The 20,193-nt window shown below is 51.2% G+C and overlaps 1 protein-coding gene across 9 annotated transcripts in view; it reads left to right on the top strand.

Annotated features, from left to right (window-relative positions):
- MEGF11 (multiple EGF like domains 11) overlaps positions 1-20,193 on the top strand; it is a 393,564-nt gene that overhangs the window by 355,729 nt on the left and 17,642 nt on the right. For 7 of the 9 annotated variants that reach the window (XM_024997911.2, XM_024997909.2, XM_015473057.3 and 4 more), the window contains exons 11-20: positions 1,018-1,138; positions 2,081-2,244; positions 3,316-3,418; positions 9,170-9,316; positions 9,667-9,801; positions 14,966-15,094; positions 16,099-16,227; positions 16,715-16,843; positions 17,731-17,859; positions 19,184-19,420. In XM_024997911.2, the coding sequence (XP_024853679.1) occupies positions 1,018-1,138; positions 2,081-2,244; positions 3,316-3,418; positions 9,170-9,316; positions 9,667-9,801; positions 14,966-15,094; positions 16,099-16,227; positions 16,715-16,843; positions 17,731-17,859; positions 19,184-19,420 (1,423 nt within the window). The remainder of the gene's footprint in view (positions 1-1,017; positions 1,139-2,080; positions 2,245-3,315; positions 3,419-9,169; positions 9,317-9,666; positions 9,802-14,965; positions 15,095-16,098; positions 16,228-16,714; positions 16,844-17,730; positions 17,860-19,183; positions 19,421-20,193) is intronic. The other 2 variants (XM_059890764.1, XM_024997910.2) reach the window with 1 other exon arrangement.

Below are 20,193 nucleotides of genomic sequence, written 5' to 3'. Positions count from 1 at the left end.
TTGAGAAAGTGCTTAATACATATTAGCTGTTATTATTTACATTTAACTTCTTTGAGGTTTGGCTAAATGAAAATAGGCTATTGTTATCTGCTTCAGGGGGTTCCTGGTAAGAATCAAATAAGATTGAGAAGCAAAGGGTTAAATTTTGTGCTGGTGTGACCTAATAGAGGTTCAGGGGTCAAATTCCTTGAGGGCTTTGCCCACTCTAGAGCAGTGGTCTGGAGGCCTGACCCCTCCCCCAACTGGTGAGAATCATTGTATTGCTTTCCTATCACTGCGGTAGCAAATTAGCACAGTAGTGGCTTCAAACAAAACAAAAGTGCTACCTTAACATTTCTGTAGGTTGGAAGTCTGGTATGGGTCTCACAGGACTAAAGTCAAGGTGTCATCTGGCTGTATTCCGTTCTGGTGCCTCTAGGGGAGAATCCATTTTCTGCTCATTTGGATTTTTGGCAAACTTCAGTTCCTAGGATTGTGGGACTGAGATTCCCATTTTCTTGCTAGTTGTAAAATGAAGCCTCTGGCTTCCTGTGTGTGTGTGTGTGTGTGTGTGTGTGTGTGTGTGCGCGCGCGTGCAAGCGCTCAGTTGCTCAGTCACGTCTGACTCTTTGTGACCCTATAGACTATAGCTTGCCGGGTTCCTCTGTCCATGGAATTTTCCAGGCAAGAAGACTGGCTTCTAGAAACCCCTGCATTCCTTGGCTTGTGGCCCCATTCCTCTGTCTTCAAAGTCAATGCAGGCAGGTAGAGGACTTCTCAAGGCTATCTTTTTAGTTATCTTCTACCCTTAAGGACTTACACGATCAATTTGGGCCACCCTAGCTAATCAAAGACACGCTCCATCTCAAAGTCCTTAATCATGACTGCAAAGTCCCTTTTGCCATGTACGGTAACATATTCACAGGTTTCAGGAATTAGAACATGGAGAGGGGGGCAGGGGGGAGGCATTATTCTGCCTACCATAGCCACTCATCATGGGGCACCTTCTGACTCAAAATCCCCCTCCTCCCTTTCCAGGGGGAGGTCTGTGCAGCTCCCTGTGCGGTGGGGACCTATGGCTCCAACTGCTCGTCTGTCTGTAGCTGTAACAACGGTGGCACCTGCTCCCCAGTTGATGGCTCCTGCACCTGCAAGGAGGGTAATGTGCCTGCTTTCCCATCCCATCCCCTCAGATGTGCACACAGAAGTTGCCCAGGTGGGCTGCCAGCTGCCCACCCACCCACATGCAGAGTCAGGGAGCCTGTATGTCAGGTTCCAGCCAAGGAGACTCATGCCCGGGACTTCAACAGCAGGAATGTAATAAAAGCGATTTGTTACCAGGGTGTTAGAAGAGCTGCAGAGACATGCAAGGGAATGTGAGCAACCCGGAAATTCCTAGCTTCTCTCACAGTTGCTACCACTTCTAGGGTGAGAGGGACAAAGGGAGAAAGTGGAGTTCCCAGAGCCTGTGAGTGAGGGCCACCTGGTAGGGACTGAGACAGGGGCAGAGCAGCTGCAAGATGGTGCTGGAGTACTGAGACAGCCGCCCCCAGAGGCCCTGCTCACAGCAGAGAAAGAAGAGAAGATGCCTGTGCCTCCCCTGCCCCCGCCCTCCCGCCACTGGCCAGGTCTCCCGCTGGCAAGCCCACCTGAGAGCAGCCGCTGGGGTCAGCCCCCTGAGACACAGAACAGGTGAAGAGGGGAAATGGATCTGAGGGGGACACAGGCCAGTAAGCAGCCTCAGAATGGGAAACCAGCCTGTTCCCAAGCACAGGGCCCTGTGATAAGCTTCCTGAGTCTGCCCTGGGCACAGAGAGGACCCCCACCTCTTGATGCCCTATTGATGCCCTGTTCAGGTGGGACTATCCACCTATAGCAAGAACAGAGAGAACCAGCAGGCAGGAGAGTCAGCTTCTAGCCCCTGTGCTCTCAACAGCCATGCTGTGGTTCCGAGTGGACTCAGCAGGTGGGATGTGTGCTCTACCCAGCTACCAGAGAAGGGGTGGTTTGGGTACATTGTCTTGTACAGAGCCGGGGGAAGTGGGCAGAAAACTGTGTTGACATGTGACAGAGAGGTGACAGCCTTGTTCCTTCCCCTCAGGGTGGCAGGGCCTCGACTGCACCCTGCCGTGTCCCAGTGGGACGTGGGGCCTGAACTGCAATGAGAGCTGCGCCTGTGCCAATGGGGCGGCCTGTAGCCCCACAGATGGATCCTGCTCCTGCACCCCTGGCTGGCTGGGGGACACCTGTGAACTGCCCTGCCCGGTGAGCGTGGGGTGGGAAAGGATGGGGGTGACCCAGCAGCCCCTCAGACCTTTTCCCTGTGGTTTTGTTGTCCACAGAAGTACAGAGAAGAGCACTGGACCAGGTGATGGAACACCCAGATTTAGATCTCAGCCCCAGTTCTAACCTCTCGGTCCTATTTTCAGCCTCAGCCCTCTCATCTGTAAAATGGTAGATACTGGGGATATGCTGATGTGGAGTCACTTTCCCCAGGGTGCTCTTGGTAACCATTATTGACTCTGGCACAGTTAACCTGAGCCCAGATGCAACTCCAGAATCCTTCATGACACAGCTCTACAGGACAGCCCTTCCTAATCCATGAGAGTTGCCAGAGTTGATAATGGCTAAGTTTCTTTCTAACTCCAACAGCCTGTAATTTTATGATCAAGGTGTGGGAGGATTAAACCAAGCAGTATCCAGCAATAACCACCTTCACTTACTCCCTGGATCTTAGTCTATGATACAAATAAATTAAACAAACTGATGGTCTATTGAATGAGTCCTACAGTCCTGGGTTCCAATCCTGGCTTTGCTTCATCCTAGCTATGTTGCCTGGAGCATGTTACTTCACCTCATCTTTAAATTTTGAATATAATGAAACCATCTCATAGACTTGTTGTGAAGATTAAGAGAGATGAGTTAAATAAGACTCTTGATAGCTAATAACGTTTGAGCACACAACAAACATCGATTGCCACCTTCTTACCCAGTAACAAAGAATAAATTATAATCCTTCTTTATATGTGATCAATGTTCTAAAACTGGCAAAGTGCATTTTCATCTCCAATGTTAGTTAATGATCATTATAGCTCTCTGAGAAGTAGGAAAGGACTATCACTTCCCTCCTTCCAAACTGCGTACTTTGCATAATGCAGCCAAGAAAATTTTGGGAATGACTTCATTGAATCCCCAATTATAAAAACGTGCCTTCACTTTGCCCCAGCCCCAGTTTCTCTGCATCCTTGCTGGGTAGCGGCTCAGTTTTGTCATCAAAATCCCACAGAAGTGTGAGAACCTCTGGGGGTCTAGATCTCACCACTTCTGTCTCCACAGGATGGCACATTTGGGCTGAACTGCAGTGAACGCTGTGACTGCAGCCACGCCGATGGCTGCGACCCCGTGACAGGCCACTGCTGCTGCCTGGCCGGATGGACAGGTAACCCCCTCAACCACACCACCTTCCAGGTCCTGGGAAACTGAGCTTCTGGTGTTCTGCTGCCTTTTCTTGACTTTTCCTTCTTTTCTCCTTCACTTTCTCTTTTTATTTCCTAGGAATGCATCTTTCCTTTATCTCCTCTGGGCTTCGGTTCTCCATTCCATTCAAATTAACAAACGTTAACTGAATACCTGTTTTGTACAGACTCTTTTCGAAGGTCTGGGGACAGACCAGTTTTTAACAAGTCAGACAAAAGTGTGGGTGCTCAGTCTGTGCTTACAGAGGATATGGTGGAGACAGACAAGAAACTCTCGCCTTTGCCCAGGCTTAGACTCCTGGTCCCTACATGTGTCCTGGCAGTCCACCCCCTAAATATACTGCAAATCCATCCATTTTTCACCAGCCACTGTCACTCTCCTTGTACACTGAGCACCATCCCTCACCCGGCACTGCCTTGGCCTCCTTCTTGCCTCTGGGCCTCCCCTTTTGTCCAGCTGCCCCTACTCTGAACATGGTGACCAGATGCGTTCACGTCACACTGAGCCTCAGAATGCCTCAATGGCATCCCATGGCATTTATCCAGGCGCCTTCCAGTGACCTGGGGTCCACGTGGTCTGGCCCTCCCTAACTCCTCCACCTCTCTTATGCCCCTCCCATCGCTCACTTTACTTCAGCCACGTGGGCCAAGTGTCTCCCTGCCTCCAGGCATCGAATGTGCATTCCCTCTGCCTGGATCACTCTTTCTCCTTCTCTTTACCTGATAATATCATCTCATCCATCATATTTCAACTTAAAGATGACTTCCTCTGGGAAGGCTCTATGCTCAGATACCACCACCTCTGCAACCTGGCCAAGATTATGAAAGAACTCCTTTAATTAATCCTCAGAATACCCTACAGTATTTTAATTCTCAGAATACCCTAACAGCAGTACTTACTTCAATTGTCACTGAACTCTGATTGAGTAACTATTTGTTTATTATCTGCCTCCCACATTGACCATCAGTTCTGTGCAGGCAGGGACCGATCCGCCTTGTTCACCACGGTATCCAGTGACTGTCACACACAGAGAAATGGTTAAGGACACAGAGCTGGAGCCAGGCCACCTTGGACAAGTCCTTTAACCTCTCAGGGCCTGAATCTTCCATCCATAAGATGCAGATAATAATAATCCTTATAACTACAGGGTCCTTTGGAAGTTTAGATGAGTTAATACCTGTAAGTGCTAACAGCACCTGGCACAATAGTAGGTGTTCAGTAAGTGTAAGCCACAGATACAATGTTAATAACATGTTGCATGAATGAACCCACTGGCCATTCCCAAGGTGGTGGACAGCAAGGAGTGAAAACTACAGGCGTTTTCACAGGTAAGAATTCACACCAGGCTGCTCAACAACCTCTGTTCTCCACAGCCAGAAAGTCAAGGACTAGGGGCATTGCTTCCTCTGTAGCATCTTCAATCTGACCCCCTTGTCCTGCCCCTTAGTACAAAGCTAGACTCCACCCTGGTTACCAACACCCTACACTCTTGGCTAGAGTCAAATGGAAATCCACTTTAATTTTTTATTGCCTTAATTTTGAGTGAACTGATAAGATTTTAATGACATCTGGTGCTTAAAAATTCTGTCTTTGATGGATAACCTTTCAGCAAGGTCTCTGCTGTTCTAAAACTAATTTCCCCAAACATGGTCCTGAAGTCATTTCAAAGGAGCAATTGATGTCCTGAAATTTGTTCAAGTAGAAGAAAACCAAGGAAAGATAGGGAGGGCTTGGGGTACAGGCCCAGCCTCCTACTCAGCGAGCCCTCCCGACCTACCCCTGACCACCTAGCCCCTGGCATACTGCTCGTCCCTTGAGTCAACACTTTTTAGAAATTATCATCATTTTGGCTGCACTGGGTCTTCATTGCTGTGTGTGGACTCTTCTTTGCAGCGTGTGAACTCTCTGTTGCAGCACAGGCTTTCTCTAGTTGAGACGCGTGGGCTTAGTTGCCCTGCAGCATGCAGGATCTTAGTTCCTGAACCAGGGGCCAAACCTCCCACGTCCCCTGCATTGCAAGCTGGGTTCCTAACCACTGGCCCACCGGGAAGTCCCTCAACACTTGTTTTTCTTTGCTTTAAGCAAGTGCATGTCCTCTCCCCTCACCCCCAGTTAGCCACAGGCTTCTTGACTGCCATGACGTCTAATTCACCTTGCCTTGTACATAGTAGCTGCTAATTCAATGTTTATTGAAATAAGTTGAAAGAAACTGGCCTGTAACCATATATGGATTTTCGCCTTGAAGTGAGGAGACCTTGATAATGATCTGCTCCTATCTCCTCCTGCTACACAGGAGGAAAAGGAGCTGTCCAAGGTCTCAGGACATTACTGCTAACAGGAGGCACAGGATTGCACTGTAAAGGGGAACCATTTCTTCATTCAACTAGCATTTATTGACCCAAACCATCACCAAGTCTTTATTTGGCAGCTATCATGTGGCTGGCCCTGAACTAGGCCCAGGAGTAAATGGCAGAATAATAGACCCTGGGCACCTATTGTGTGCCAGACACTGTCCTGGGTGCTAGAGATGCAGAAATGATGATGATGGTTTCCTGCCTATTGGGAGGACCTGGATAAAGAGTCAGAAGTGTCAATAAACCATGATCCCTGTCTCCCCAGGGCACATACATGAACTATTCAAATGATAGGTAGGGACAAAGCTGTATGCCACTATCAAATATATGCTTGAATCCCTGGGCAGACATCCAGGAAGGCTTCCTGGATGAGGAGGACCTAAAATATACATGAAGAATGTGGGCTGCTGAGTTGCTACTGGCCTTGTGATGTGAACTAGTGGTCACAATACATGGATTCTTAGTCTAGCTGCCCCCATCAATATAGATGTGTAGACAGCCCTGAAAAACAAAACCTTAGATTCTCTAAGGTAAAAAGGAGAGGGCCCCCAAGGGAGATTATTATCCCCAGACAGGGCCTAGAGAAGGCAGCTAACTGAAGACACCACGCCTCTTCAGAAGCTGTAGTTCTGAGAGTGCGCCTCCCTTTAGGCCAAGGCCAGCTGCTCTGACCACACCAGTGCAACTGACCTTTAGATTCTTCTTTCCACTTAGGTGCCAATGTCTGACGTTCCAAGGAGGTCTTAGGACATAAAAGAACCTCAAACAAGAGCCTCACCCACGGCACCAGACCTAGACTAGAATAATTGGCAGACCCAGAACCCAGTGGGCCCTTGCAGCCATCTGCAATCGGAGCATAATCACCTTACACCTATGATTCTTAATCTCCAAAAAAAAGGGGACACATTTTTGACATGAAAACATTTTGAGGATCCCAGACAGGAGAGTAGCTGTATTTCTAATGTCTACTGATTTGGGGAAAGCATGAGAGTGACCGGCTGCCGTGAGTACAGGGGTACTTTTGCATGCATTGTTTTATTAATCACAGTAATATCAGCTCATAGTGTTAGGAAAGAGCTGTATCTGCGTGTGATGCACGTGCCTTGGGCAGCCTAACAAAGAGCGCTTGATGCACAGGTGGGATCGGAGGCCCCTGTCCGACAGTGGAACTCCGCCTTAATCCAGTGTGCCTCCGGAGAGCATCAGGGCCCCTCGGCCTGCAGTCCGAATCTCACATTTTCAATATCCACAGGCACAAGAATTCCTTGAGGCACATCATGGCTTTTGATTTTGGGTTTTTTCTCTTCTAATATTTATTTAATTGATTGATGATTGCTTTACAATATTGGTTTGATTTCTGTCATACATCAACATGAATTAACCATAGGTGTACATATGTCCCCTCCCTCTTGAATCTCCCTCCCACCTCCCACCCTTTCCCACCCTCTAGGTTACTACAGAGCCCCAGTTTGAGTTCCCTGAGTCATATGGCAAATTCCCATTGGCTATCTGTTTACATATGTTCATGTATATGCATCCATGCTACTCTCTCCATTTATCTCAAACAGCTTTGTGTTTTTTCCTGCCCCAGGTTGCCCTTCAGTCCATTCATGCTATTTGCCACCTCTTGTGAACCTGAAACTCCACTGGGAGAGACCTCCATTGCGGAGTGAAATGTGACCACCGGATTCTCACTGGCATTTCCTGGGAGAATCTCCCCCCACCCCCTTCCCTCCATTGTTCAGTCGCTCAGTTCCACGCCAGGCTTCCCTATCCTTCACTATCTCCCGGAGTTTACACAAACTCACGTTCATTGAGTTGGTGATGCCATCCAACCATTTCATCCTCTGTTGCCCTCTTCTCCTCCTGCCCACAATCTTTCCCAGCATCAGGGTCCCTCCATACAGAGGCCAGTTTTCTGCAGAGTGGCATCAGAAGCCCCCACCCTGCTGTAGAATTGAGCTGTCACAGGAGGAAAGCCCAGGGAGGGATAGGGAGCTGGGCTGGACGGAAGCGCTGGAGGGGAATAAAGCCAGTTGATCCCCTCTCCCCCACTCTCTGCCTCTATTCTGCCCCCTCCCCTTTCCTGCCAGCCCAGGTGGGCTTGTACATTCCAGCCTGCCTCTAAATTGGTCCCACCGCTCTCCTGCTGCTGCTAGGGCCGACTCTGTTCACTGAGCCTGAATGTCTTCCTCTCACTTTCTTTCCCTTTCTCATGATCCCTGTCCTTATATCAAGCCAGACATGCTTTTTAAACTAATTCTGCTCCTCTCTGAGCCTCTGATATTCACCTTCCATGGCCAAGTTGGTCTCCGGGGCCCCATGGTCCATTCACCTTGTGCATGTCGGACTAGCAGCCTTTCTGCCTGGGAGGAAGCCCCTCCACAGAGCTGGGTATCCAGCCTCAGGCCTTTTAAAATTCCTTCTCAGCCTGCAGGCTGTAATCACCCCCAACATATATTTCCTTTCTCTCAACTCAAAAAGATTGTGTAGGCCTTGTTCTTCTTTCTGACAGATTCCATCCATCCCCCCTTAGGTCACTGTTTGTCAAACTGAAGGTCATTAAATCAGTTTGTTGGGTCACAACTAGCTTTTTTTTTTTTTCCTTAATGAAATAGAATACATCATAGTGCAGAGAAAATATCAGATTGCATCATAGTCAGTGACAGTAAATGTCATTTGCAGAGCACTGGTTTCTATTATTCATATGTATGCACATTTGATATAAAATACATATTACACTGAGGACTATGGTCAAAAGAATCTGAAAAGAGCCTCCCACTCTCGGGGTCACTGCCCAGGGGCTGGTTGGCTGGGGCCCTGCAAGGACCAATGGCCCCTGGACTAACATGGGTGAGCATGTAACTCACTCCTAGCTCGTGTAGCACCCCCATCATGGCACTTGCTTGCTCCGCTAACCTTTGTTCAGTCACTCAGTTGTGTCTGACTCTTTATGACCCCATGGACTGCAGCACATCACTAACCTTGGATTTCAGCTAAGATGTCAAAGGCAAAGGAGGCCTTTCATGATCTGACCCCTTCTGATTCCCACAACCTCATCTCTTGCTGTATCCCATCGAGTACTTTATGCTCCAACACACTACGCTATATTATCCTTCAAGGCATGATTCTCTCTCTTGCCTCCTGCTCTTTGCACATAGGATTTCCTTTACCTGGTCAATTCTTATTTGGTCTTCAGGACTTATACTTCAGTCATTCGCCTCTTCCTAGAAGCCCTCCCTGCCCATCCAGGCCTCTGTTTGTTCCTCCACATTTCCAGATGTGCTCGCCTCCCCAGCCCACCCCACACCCCTTTCTTAGTGCACCCTCACCACTGACTGAGTCTGTCCGGCCCACAGGCATCCACTGTGACAGCACGTGTCCCCCCGGACGCTGGGGCCCCAACTGCTCTGTGTCCTGCAGCTGTGAGAATGGCGGTTCCTGCTCCCCGGAGGACGGGAGCTGCGAGTGTGCCCCGGGCTTCCGAGGACCCCTGTGCCAGAGAGGTAAGGCTGGCCCCCTCCCCACAGACCTTGGACAGCTCTTCCTCCCTACTCCTTCCCAGCTGCAGAGAGGCTGGGCTTACAGAGTTGGCCCCCATCAAATCCCTCCCTCTAATCCCCTTTCTCCCAACCTTTTCTGTCCCCAAGTTCAGGGCCCAGCCTGACTCCCCTGTAGAAATAGGACCACCCCCACTCCTCTCTGTAGAAAGGAACAGGCCCTCCGAGGTGTGGGTGGATGCGACTCTCCTGGTACTGTTGAGAAGCCTCTCTTCTACACTGTGGGGGACTGGACAGGTGGCCAGGCTGGCTGGTGCCCCTTGAGCTGCTGACCACCATCTCTCCTTCACCCCCAGTCTGTGCCCCCGGGTTCTATGGCCATGGCTGCACCCAGCCGTGTCCCCTCTGCGTGCACAGCAGCGGGCCCTGCCACCACGTCAGTGGCATCTGTGAGTGCCTCCCTGGATTCTCTGGAGCCCTTTGCAATCAAGGTACTCTCTCCAGGGGTGGGGAGAGGGGTGTTCTGGGAGTGGGGGGCAGGGAGACGAGGAGTCCTGGGAGGGGAGTAGAAGGCAAGAAAGGTTCAGGATTCTCATCAGGCTCTGTGGAGGCAGTTCCTCGGCTCTTCAAGGTTTGTTGTTGTTCAGTTGCTAAGTCATGTCCGACTCTTTGTGACCCTATGGACTGCAGCACACCAGGCTTCCCTGTCCTTCACTGTCTCCCGGAGTTTGCTCAAATTCATGTCTGTTGGGTTGGTGATGCCATCCAACCATCTCATTCTCTGCCATCCTCTTCTCCTTTTGCCTGCAATCTTTCCCAGCATCAGGATATTTTTCAGTGAGTCAGCTTTGGGGGGCTTAGAGCTACCTTAATAAGAATTGGATATCACGGGCCATGAGAAAAAGCCATTATGCAATTGAAGGAACAGGCTCAGAGAAGGTAAAAGACTTCTCCATGGTCTCACGGCTAGCAAGTAGCAGAAGTGAAGTGAAGTCACTCAGTCGTGTCCGACTCTTTGTGACCCTGTGGACTATAGCCTACCAGGCTCTTCCGTCCATGGGATTTTCCAAGCAAGAGTACTGGAGTGGGTTGCCATTTCCTTCTCCAGGGGATCTTCCCAACCCAGGGATCAAACCCAGGTCTCCCCCACTGTAGGCAGACGCTTTACCGTCTGAGCCACTAGGGAAGTCCAGCAAGTAGCAGAGGTGAGAATCAAATTCTGACTCCAAAGCCCAGTCTAAACAGATGAAAAATGAAACAAGCATAGCTGAGGTCCACATACGAAGTGGCCGCAAATGGCTAGTGCTGCATGTCAAGTGGGAAAGGCAGAGAAGGCTGTGGGAGCTCAGAGGAGATGGTTCTGGCTTCACTGGAGATGGCAACTTCCCAGCCCTTCTCTCCTCGCACTCAGGCCAACATCACTAATCCCCCACTACACGCTTTCATGTCTCAGCTGCAGAATTCACAGCACCCACTCCAGCCAACCTCTTCCACTCATTGGGAGTTGAAAGGGGAGTTAAGCTTATTGCACTGATCTGCGGTTAAAAAAAGCCCTAATTTGTGTCATATGCAAATTTCCATGATGTGGATATTCCCACCATGGCTGATTTGAAGGTACTAGTGGTTTAACCAGTTGTGAAATTCCTGAGTATTTAACAACCAAGCTGAAGGCAGAAGCTGGCTGCAGTGCCCATCATGACTTATTGCTGTCCCTGGCTTAGTTAGGCCAAGGCAGGGTGGATATGGGGGACAGCTCCATCCCGTGCTGGATTTCAACTGGGACTTAGCCTAAAAGACAGATGGAAGAAAAGCATTGTGGGTGGAGGAACCAACCTGGGCAAAGCACAGAGGGGTGGATCTGCGACTGTCCAGCTGTAGGAAGTGACAGGAGGATTCAGGGGCTGTGGGTGGCAAAGGGGACTGGGAAGGTCGTCTGGGGACTCCTGAAACGTTCTGAAGACAAGGATGCAGAATTTGTACTTTAACCTGTAAGGAGCGAAGAGATCTTTGTCTAAGGTAACCTTAGAACTAAAAGCAACTTCAAGGTCATCTATGAAAGAGTTTCATCTGGCTTCTGCTTAAATACTTCCTTTGAGAGCTCACTGCTTCCCAGGGGACCGAATCGTTTTGATGAATAATGACCACTGAGCTCGGCTATTTTTGTAAGCGTGTGGGCCGTTAATATGTATGAGTGGGAAGTTTACTCCATGATGCTTTGAGGTCATGAGAAGTTTGGAACCCCCCAGGAAATGTATGTGACAGTTTCATTTGCTTGCATCCCTCCTAGGACAGTTTAATCATAACCTGACACGTCGAGGTTTACTTATTAAACATCAGAGACCGAGCCGTCAATACAGATAGACTGGGTCTAAATTAGGACCTAAGCAGCTCGAGGAGTAACTCTCAGATCCTGCAATGTCTGATTTATCTCCCGCTGGCCTAATGAGTATTTTCCACATATAGATCTAATAGAGTTTGCTATTAATGGCAACTGCCCTGGTTAAGTCTCAAACCTTGTAAAAAATTGAACTGACAGTTTCTAATGACCGGCTTTTCAGCGAGTTACAAATTACAGACATTGCTTATGCAGAATCATTAAACATAGATTAAATATAACCAGATGTTTTCTTTTCACCAGCCCCCCCACCTGCTCCCCCCACCCCCTTCTCTCCACCTTTCCTCTCTTTGCCTCACTCTTGATTCAGCTAAGAAGTCAACCAATTAATGCATTAGACTGATCACATTAGCAGCTCTGTGGGTGAATTTGTCAGCCTTGTGTATGTGAGAAAGACTTCAAAGATAAGACTGTCTTGTTAGCGAGGATGAGTTAGTTTTAAGAACGGGGTCAGTGGAGCATCTCTGGCACCCCATTCCCCACAGAGGGCCAGGACTAGGGGATGGATTCCCCAAATCAGGTACCTCCGAGAGGCTGACCTGTTTTTCAGGAAACAGAAGCGAGAGGCTGAGCTGCAAACAGGTGATGTGCATGCCATCCTCCTGGCAGTGGACCTGCCCTGGAAGGAGCTAACGGTTTTGCTAGGGAAGAGCACAGGGGCCCAGAGCAACCAGGGTTCCCACAACCATTAACTACAGCCCAAGGCCCGTGGGCGAGGGTTATCAGCCCCATTTCAAAGATGAGGAAACAGACTTGCTCAAAGGTCCTGAGACAGTGAGTGGCAGAACTTCCTAGCTGTGGGCAAGTTACTTAGCCTCTCGATGCCTCAGTTTCCTCATCTGTAGACTTAATAGGGAGTAATAATGAACATGTATAATAATGAGAGTATTACAAGGTTAATTAATATTTGTGAAGCACTCTGAACAGTGGTACATGCAAGAGACATAGAAGTGCTTATTGAATACATAAATAAAACCAGCAGCCAAAGCTTTGGCTGGCGAGCCTGGTACACCATGCTGCCTTTATTGTTTGTCCCAATTGCTAACAATGTCCTGGAGAGACACAGAGTGGACACAGATCCTAGGCAGCTGCTGCCAACATGAGGCAGTGTGGCATAGGGAGTGGTGAGGGCTGCGGGCCCAGGGAAGTCGCTTTTCTTCAAAAATAACCACCTTCCCGTGATTCTCTGTGTGGCCCAGCCAAATGAGGGCCTTGGGGATGCAAGGAGTTCCTCCCCCATAACAGGGATGCAAGGAGGCCATCCTGGAGGGTATAGGGCTGGCTGGAGCCTGGCTTCGAGGGGAGCATGTCGAATTGAGAGGAGCTCTAAGGGACAGGGGCCACTGATTCCAGTTTCAGAACCCACTGGAAGGTCACTGCTCCTGAGGCCGAGTTTGGCCACTTGGGGAATAGTTCTTGAGTGTTTGTTGTATGCCGTGCACTGTGCTGGGCACTCAGACACAACAAAGAAACAGAGAGGCAAGTTCCCTGCCCTCACAAAGCCTGCGGTCCAGAGGCGAAAATTCTGAACTCAGCCTTTTCGCAGAACTTGGTGGGAGGCAGCGGCGGGGAGCAGGGGCAGCAGTTTATTTCCGCATATTCAGCCTTGAGCACCTGTTGTTCTTCTAAGTGTGGTGGGGATACAGACATGGGTGGAACCCAGGCCTGGCCGGAAATGGTTCACAAGCCACAGTAACAGAAGGCCAGGGAAGAAACTGACTAGGGTCCTAGAAGCTCAAACAGGGATGTAGCCTCCCAGAACAGAGAAGGGGGTGAATATACCAGGATTCAGTTCAGCTATAATATAAAAAACCAAAATAACTGAATTGAAAATGACAAGCTGTATTTTCCTCATGCATTAAAATAAATAAAGAGATCCAGAAGCAGGTTACTAGGAAACGGTGGGGTAGCTTTCAAAGGTGTCAGGGACCCAAGCTGCTGTCTTGCTCTGCCAGCCTCGGCATACGGCTCACCTCTAGTGTAAGGTAGCTGCTTGAGCTCCAGCCATCTTACCTATAATCTTCCTCCATAATCCACATTATTCTTCAATAAGAGGGAGGAATGGGCAAATAAAGACATGCATTTCCACTTACCATTGGTTAGAAGGTAGTCACACCTACCCAGCTGCACAGGTGGCCAGAAGCCCAGTAAATTCTACTTCTAAGGAAGACGAGAACTGGTATTAAAGGACTTGTTGTCTACTATAGAGGGATCACCAGGTAGGTGGCACTTAAGATGAGTCTTGTAGGCAGGGTAGGATTTCCACAACTGGGCACAAGAGTCAGGGAAACTCTGGGAGGAACAGTTAAAGGCACAGACAAGGAAAGGCATGGGGTATTATTTGGAAGATGGTGTGTGGTCCAGTTTCTGGGTGAGGTATGTTTAAGGGTTGATCTCTAGGATCTAGGTTTTATTCTGGGGCAACAGGGAGCCACTGAAGATGTTTGAGCTGGGCACAGGAGTGCAATGAAGAAGGCTGTGGCTTTAGAGAGCTCAGGCTCTAGGAAGCAGGTGGAGGATGGATTTCAAAAGAAATGAGAGGTAGGTGCTTAGTGAACTCATACCTAGTATTTAAAGGAGCTTGCAGCTTGGTTGAGGAAATCAGCCCTTCTTCCAGCAACCAAAGAGTGATTCCTCCAGGAGGGGCTGGGCCCAAAATCCTGCAAGTGACTCAAAGTGTAAATACGACCGGAGCTCCATGTTGGAGAGCCCCTTATGGACTCAGGAAGGTTCTCCTGAGGAGGCTGAGTGGAAGCTCAAGGAACAGTTGTATGTGGAGGGACAGGGTACAGGGACAGACATTTGAGGCTGGCCCCCTCTCCAGCTAACTGCAGACAGACCGGCCACCCCACATGTCCCTCTTCTCCCGGCTATAAACGTCCTCTGCCCTGCGGCTGTGGGATCAGTGATGCTGACGAAAGTGTGACCATGGACAGCCGAGGGCTGCGGGCAGGAAGCAGTAGGGTGCAGAGGTGGAATTCCCAGACTCACCACTTCTGTCTGTGGGACCTCAGCCAAGTTATTCTACCCCTGTGGGCCTCAGCCTATTCCTGTCAGAGGCGGTCAGGAAGAAGGCAGCTGTGGGCACAAGAGGAGGAACTCACTGCTGTGGAAATGGGGGTGCTGAGGCAGGCAGTTCCCACCTGATCCATGACCCCATGGGGGCCACGACTGTGGCCTGGGAAAAGGGGTGTGGCTGTGGGTGGTGGTCTGAGGAGTGCAAGTGGGACAGCAGGTGCCAGGCTATCCTGTGCCCACAGTGTGTGCTGGAGGGCACTTTGGGCAGGACTGTGCCCAGCTCTGCTCCTGTGCCAACAACGGCACCTGCAGCCCCATCGATGGCTCCTGCCAATGCTTCCCTGGATGGATCGGCAAAGACTGCTCACAGGGTAAGCTGTTGCCCCCCTGGGAATGCCCCCCAGAAAAGCCCCCAACCAGGGTCAGGCCCAGAACCTCTCTGCCCCTGGTGCTTCCACCTCCCAGGGCTGAAATCTCCTTCTGCAGACAGGAGTGTTCACCTGAGTCCCATAGAGTCTCTACAGCTAACATGATGAATTCCTAGGAGTGATCACTGGCATTATTAACTGCTAGTTTTAAAGATATGAACATTGGTAATATCATTAATATCATTAATACTGTAAATGCTGCACATTAATAGTCCTAGAACCTGAGCAAGGAGTAGCCACTAAGTCTGGATGGGGAGGAAGAGGGAGCAGGAAAGTAAGGTGAGGCCAGGGCAGTCACCTGAGGGGTGAGGGCATTCTCTGGGTAGCTCATGTGAATGATGTCCTGGGCATCACAGGCCCAGACAGGGCACTGTAGGTGCTGTAAGGTGAACCCAGTCTGATACAGAGATAACAGGCAGAGTTTAAAGGCAGAGACCCAGTCTCTGCCCTGTGGAGTCCTTGGCTGATGGGTGAGACCCAGCCAGTACTCCTAGCAAGGTCCCAGTTAGACAGCCTGGCCTGAAGGCATTTCCGTGCTGAAGGCGGTGTCATCCTCAGGGAGCTCACCAGCCAAGAGACTCTCTACCCTAGGAAAATCCCCATCCTCCTGGGGAAGTTAGCACAGTGTTCAGACCGTAAACCACGTGTTTACCATTTACCACAGATACCCACACGCTCCAAATCACAATCAGTCCCCAGAGAGGGAAGAGTCAGAAACCCTCAGAGCTGGGAGAGTGGACAGAGAATCACCAGGAATCCGGGGTGCCTGGGTCAAGAGGTGACTGGAGGGTTGTGGCCACAGTGGTTAAGCCCCCTGCAAGTCAGGAAATGCCAGCCGGGTGCATTGTGGCACCTGAGCTCTGACATGCACTCCCCCTTCCTCTCCCTCCCTCTCCGTCTGCCCCTCTCTGCCTTGCCCTCACCCTCTGCATCCCACCCACCCCCAGCTTGCCCACCTGGGTTCTGGGGCCCCGCCTGCTTCCACACATGCAGCTGCCACAACGGGGCGAGCTGCAGCGCCGAGGATGGGGCCTGCCACTGCACCCCTGGTTGGACCGGACTCTTCTGCACGCAGCGTAAGCCCCGCCCTCCAGCCTCCCAGCTATTTGGAATCCCATGCTGCAGCCTGCTGGCTGCCGTGGGCATCGTCCGGGCCTGCAGTGGAGGGAGGGAGGAGATAGGTGCCTGGCTGTGAGCTAACCACTTCACCCTCCACCCCTGGGATTGGCTGGAGAGGGTGGCTGGCTTCAGGGGATTGATGGGGCCCAATCCTGGAAGGTCAGGGCCATTAGGTACCCCAGCAATCACCAAGACCAGCCACTCCCTGGACAGGGGGCCCTGAGTGGGGAAGAGCAGCCTGTGGCTGTGCAGCAGAGAGACACCAGCCTGGCCTCTGGTTCCAGGGCACCTTTGTCCAAAGGACTCCCCACCCGCTTCAGCGTGAGGGTTGAGCGTGGAGTGGCTCGGTGCAGGGTCTCACTGGTCTTCACCCCGTGCTCAAAGAGAGAAGGGAGATGAGACGAGTTTGGTCCCAATGCAGATCCCCACCCTGTTTCTCTCCAGGCTGCCCAGCAGCGTTTTATGGGAAGGACTGCGGGCGTGTGTGCCAGTGTCAGAACGGCGCCAGCTGTGACCACATCAGCGGCAAGTGCACCTGCCGCACAGGCTTTACCGGGGAACACTGTGAGCAGAGTAAGCTGTCCTGAGCCCTGAGCCCAGGTGTCGATGCGGGGCCGCGGCCTCCTGCTGGGGAAGCCTGCCCCTTCACGGTCCACCCCTCAGGGCCCTGCACCCTCTGTTCTCTTGACTTTGGGAGCAGCTCCCAAGGAGAAAACCTGAAGGGTGGGCCTACATTGGTGTTTGAAGTTTTTTCCTCCAATTGGGGTGGGGATGGGCAAGTTGAGGCAGAGCAGAGGCTTTACTACCCACTCCAGTGTTCTTGCCTGGAGAATCCCATGGAGGGGGAGCCTGGTGGGCTACCGTCTATGGGGTCGCAGAGTCGGACACGACTGAAGCGACTAAGCAGCAGCAGAGGCTTTACTGGGGGAAGGAGCTTAATGAGAGAAAGCAAAGCAGACCTTGTTTGATTCCTCTTTGAAACCCCTGTGGCACCCAGCTTGGGGCCTGACACTGGAGGGTGCTGTGTAAATATGGACCAGGTGAGGAGGTAGGGGTGGGCATCCCCCCCACAGGGTTATAGGTGTCGTCTTGCCCCAAGTAGCAAACCAGAACACATCAGGCACTACAGAGGCTTTACTCCATGGAAGTGAAAATGTTAACAGCTCAGTTGTGTCTGACTCTTTGCAACTCCATGGACTTTAGCCCACCAGGCTCCTCTGTCCATGGAATTCTGCAGGCAAGAATACTGGAGTGGGTAGCCATTCCCTTCTCCAGAGGATCTTCCCAACCGAAGGATCAAACCCAGGTCTCCTGCCTTGCAGGCAGGTTCTTTACTGTCTGAGCCACTTACCTGGCTTACTCTGTGAGGCAGAATCATTACCGCCGCCCACATGTGGGATGGGCAGGGTGGAGAGTAAGCACATCGCAGGTCTCTGCCACCTCCACTTCATGCTTCACAGGATGCGCCCCAGGAACCTTTGGCTATGGGTGTCAGCAGCTATGCGAATGCATGAACAATGCCACCTGTGACCACGTCACTGGCACCTGTTATTGCAGCTCTGGATTCAAAGGGATCCGGTGTGACCAAGGTAAGGCACAGATGGCAGAGTTCCCAGGGACTAGGAAAGGGTTCCATGGAGGGAGGCTCTGGGGAGATTCCAGCAGGAATGACTGAATTGCATGAGAACCCTTTGTGACTCCCTTTCGTTCACATCTGGGAAGAGCCTGGGAGTAGAATGGGGTGGGCTGGGGAGGGGTACTCAGGCACCGGAGAGGCTGATGGAGCAGGCAGCCTCTCGGGCGCTGCTTCCCTCTGCTCATCCTTGACAAGTCTTGCAAGCCAAGGAAGGGTAACCGCAGCTAGTGCTGTGGAAAGGTGAGATGAACGAGCCGGAAGCACTGCCAGATTCTGGTCCTGCCATGACCCACCAGGAGTGCTTGGGCAGGTCACTTCCTTTTGCTGGGGGGTCTGTTATCCCCACGAAAAGTGGAAAGACACAGGGTTATGCTGAGACCCAAGGAGCCCAAAAGGGCTCATCCTCGGCTCCAGGTCTATGGTCAGACAAGACCGCAGAGTGTAGTTCTAACGACCAAGTTGAGATTATGTGAGTAAAGGACTCAGTATGGTGCCTAGCTTGTGAGTGAGCACTGGATGAATGGTTTCTGCTGTTGGTTCGAGGACACAGGGATGAGAAGTGGCACACTAGCATCCACAGTACAGGAAAGGGGCAAAAGACATTTCTGCTGCACTCTGATGGGGGATGGGGGCCAGCCCGCACACATATCTCTGAGAGGGGTGATACTTTAGGAGCAGCAATCCTGAGCACACTGGTTCAGCACTCACAGCTTTCATTGCCAGTCTGTGATCAGTGCTCACAGTGGGATTACTGTCCCCATGTTACAAATGGGCAGACCGAGGACTCAGAGTCACACAGCTGGTAAACAGGGAGAGGGGCTGAATCCAGCTTTTCCTGACTCCTGAGAAACCCAACTCTACCAGTTACTGGCTGTGTGATCTCGAGTAAGTTACCTAACCTTTCAGTGACTCAGTTTCCTCATTTGTGAAAGGGGAATAGTCTTTATTTCTTATAGGACTTATAAACATCCCTTTGAGGAATACTAGGAAGAGCAAATGGGTTATTATCTGTAACTCAGTTTTAGAACAAAGTAAAATACTCACTAAACACCTGTGATTTGTTTCCCATCTATAATCACATTTGCTCCTTGTCATGACCCTGGGTGGGACTCCACTTGGGTAGACAGCTGAACACAACGCCAAACTCATGATGCTGAAGGGATTGAGGGCCAAGACCTGAACCAGGGTCTCCCGACATTTGACGAGCCTAGCCCCAGGCTGAGGTGGCCTGAGAGGAAGCAGGCCTGCCTCCGGCTCAGCTCCGCCTCTGTCCGCAGCTGCCCTCATGATGGAGGAGCTGAACCCCTACACCAAGATCAGCCCAGCGCTGGGTGCAGAGCGGCACTCAGTGGGTGCCGTCACGGGGATCGTCCTCCTGTTGTTCCTCATCGTGGTGCTGCTGGGACTGTTTGCCTGGCGCCGGCGGCGGCAAAAACAGAAGGGCCGGGACCTGGCTCCCCGCGTCTCCTACACGCCCGCCATGAGGATGACCAGCACTGACTACTCCCTCTCAGGTCAGACTATGCCCCCAGCACCTCCTGCTGCCACCCCCCCACAACATACACACAACCTAGCAGGAACCACGCGATATTCTTGGGGACCCCGGGTTTATTGCTGCAGGTGGGTGGTGGTGCCTGCAGGGCTGGCTGCTCAGACTCCCCTAGAAAGAGAGTGTGGCGGCGAGCAGCAGGAGCTAACTTAGGTAGACAGGGCTCCCAGGGAGTGCCACTTCCTTGGAGCCCACTCTCAACATCTATGGTTAGCAGCCTTCTTTCATTTCTCCAGAGCTTCCCCTTCTCACTGGGCTTCAGTCGCAGAACACCCACACAAAGCAGTAACTTTCCTAAATGCTGCAGGGGACCCTCTCCCCAGCCTGATGTCTGCATCACCTCAGGAAACCAGCCTTGGGGCCCACCGTCCAAGCCCTGTCTCATTTTTGCTTCCTTGGAGAAGAAGGCCTCAGAGCACCCCTCCCTCCCAGTTCCCAGAGTTAGGAGGGCCTGATCTGTGCAGTGAGACGGGACAGTGCTGAAAGCGTGGGCAATGTCCCTCGAGCCAGGTCTGCGGGAACCCAGCCTGTTCACAAATCCGGTACCAATGCCAGCAGGCATTCGATCTGGGAGTCCAAGAGGTGGGGATGGGGCTCTTGGGCCAACCCTTCCTCTCCCCTAACCCTAGACTGCTGCCTTAGAAATAGAAACAGCTTTTTGCTTCATATTTCAATAAACTGAAGAGGTAAAAATGCCCTAACTTTGCCCCCAGCCCTGAGCCACAGGAGGGTAGGCCT

Source organism: Bos taurus, chromosome 10 (genome assembly GCF_002263795.3).
Source record: "Bos taurus isolate L1 Dominette 01449 registration number 42190680 breed Hereford chromosome 10, ARS-UCD2.0, whole genome shotgun sequence".
NCBI classification, from domain to species: Eukaryota; Metazoa; Chordata; class Mammalia; order Artiodactyla; family Bovidae; genus Bos; species Bos taurus.
Note: the sequence above shows the minus strand (reverse complement) of the source record. Positions and strands in the feature narration are given on the sequence as shown.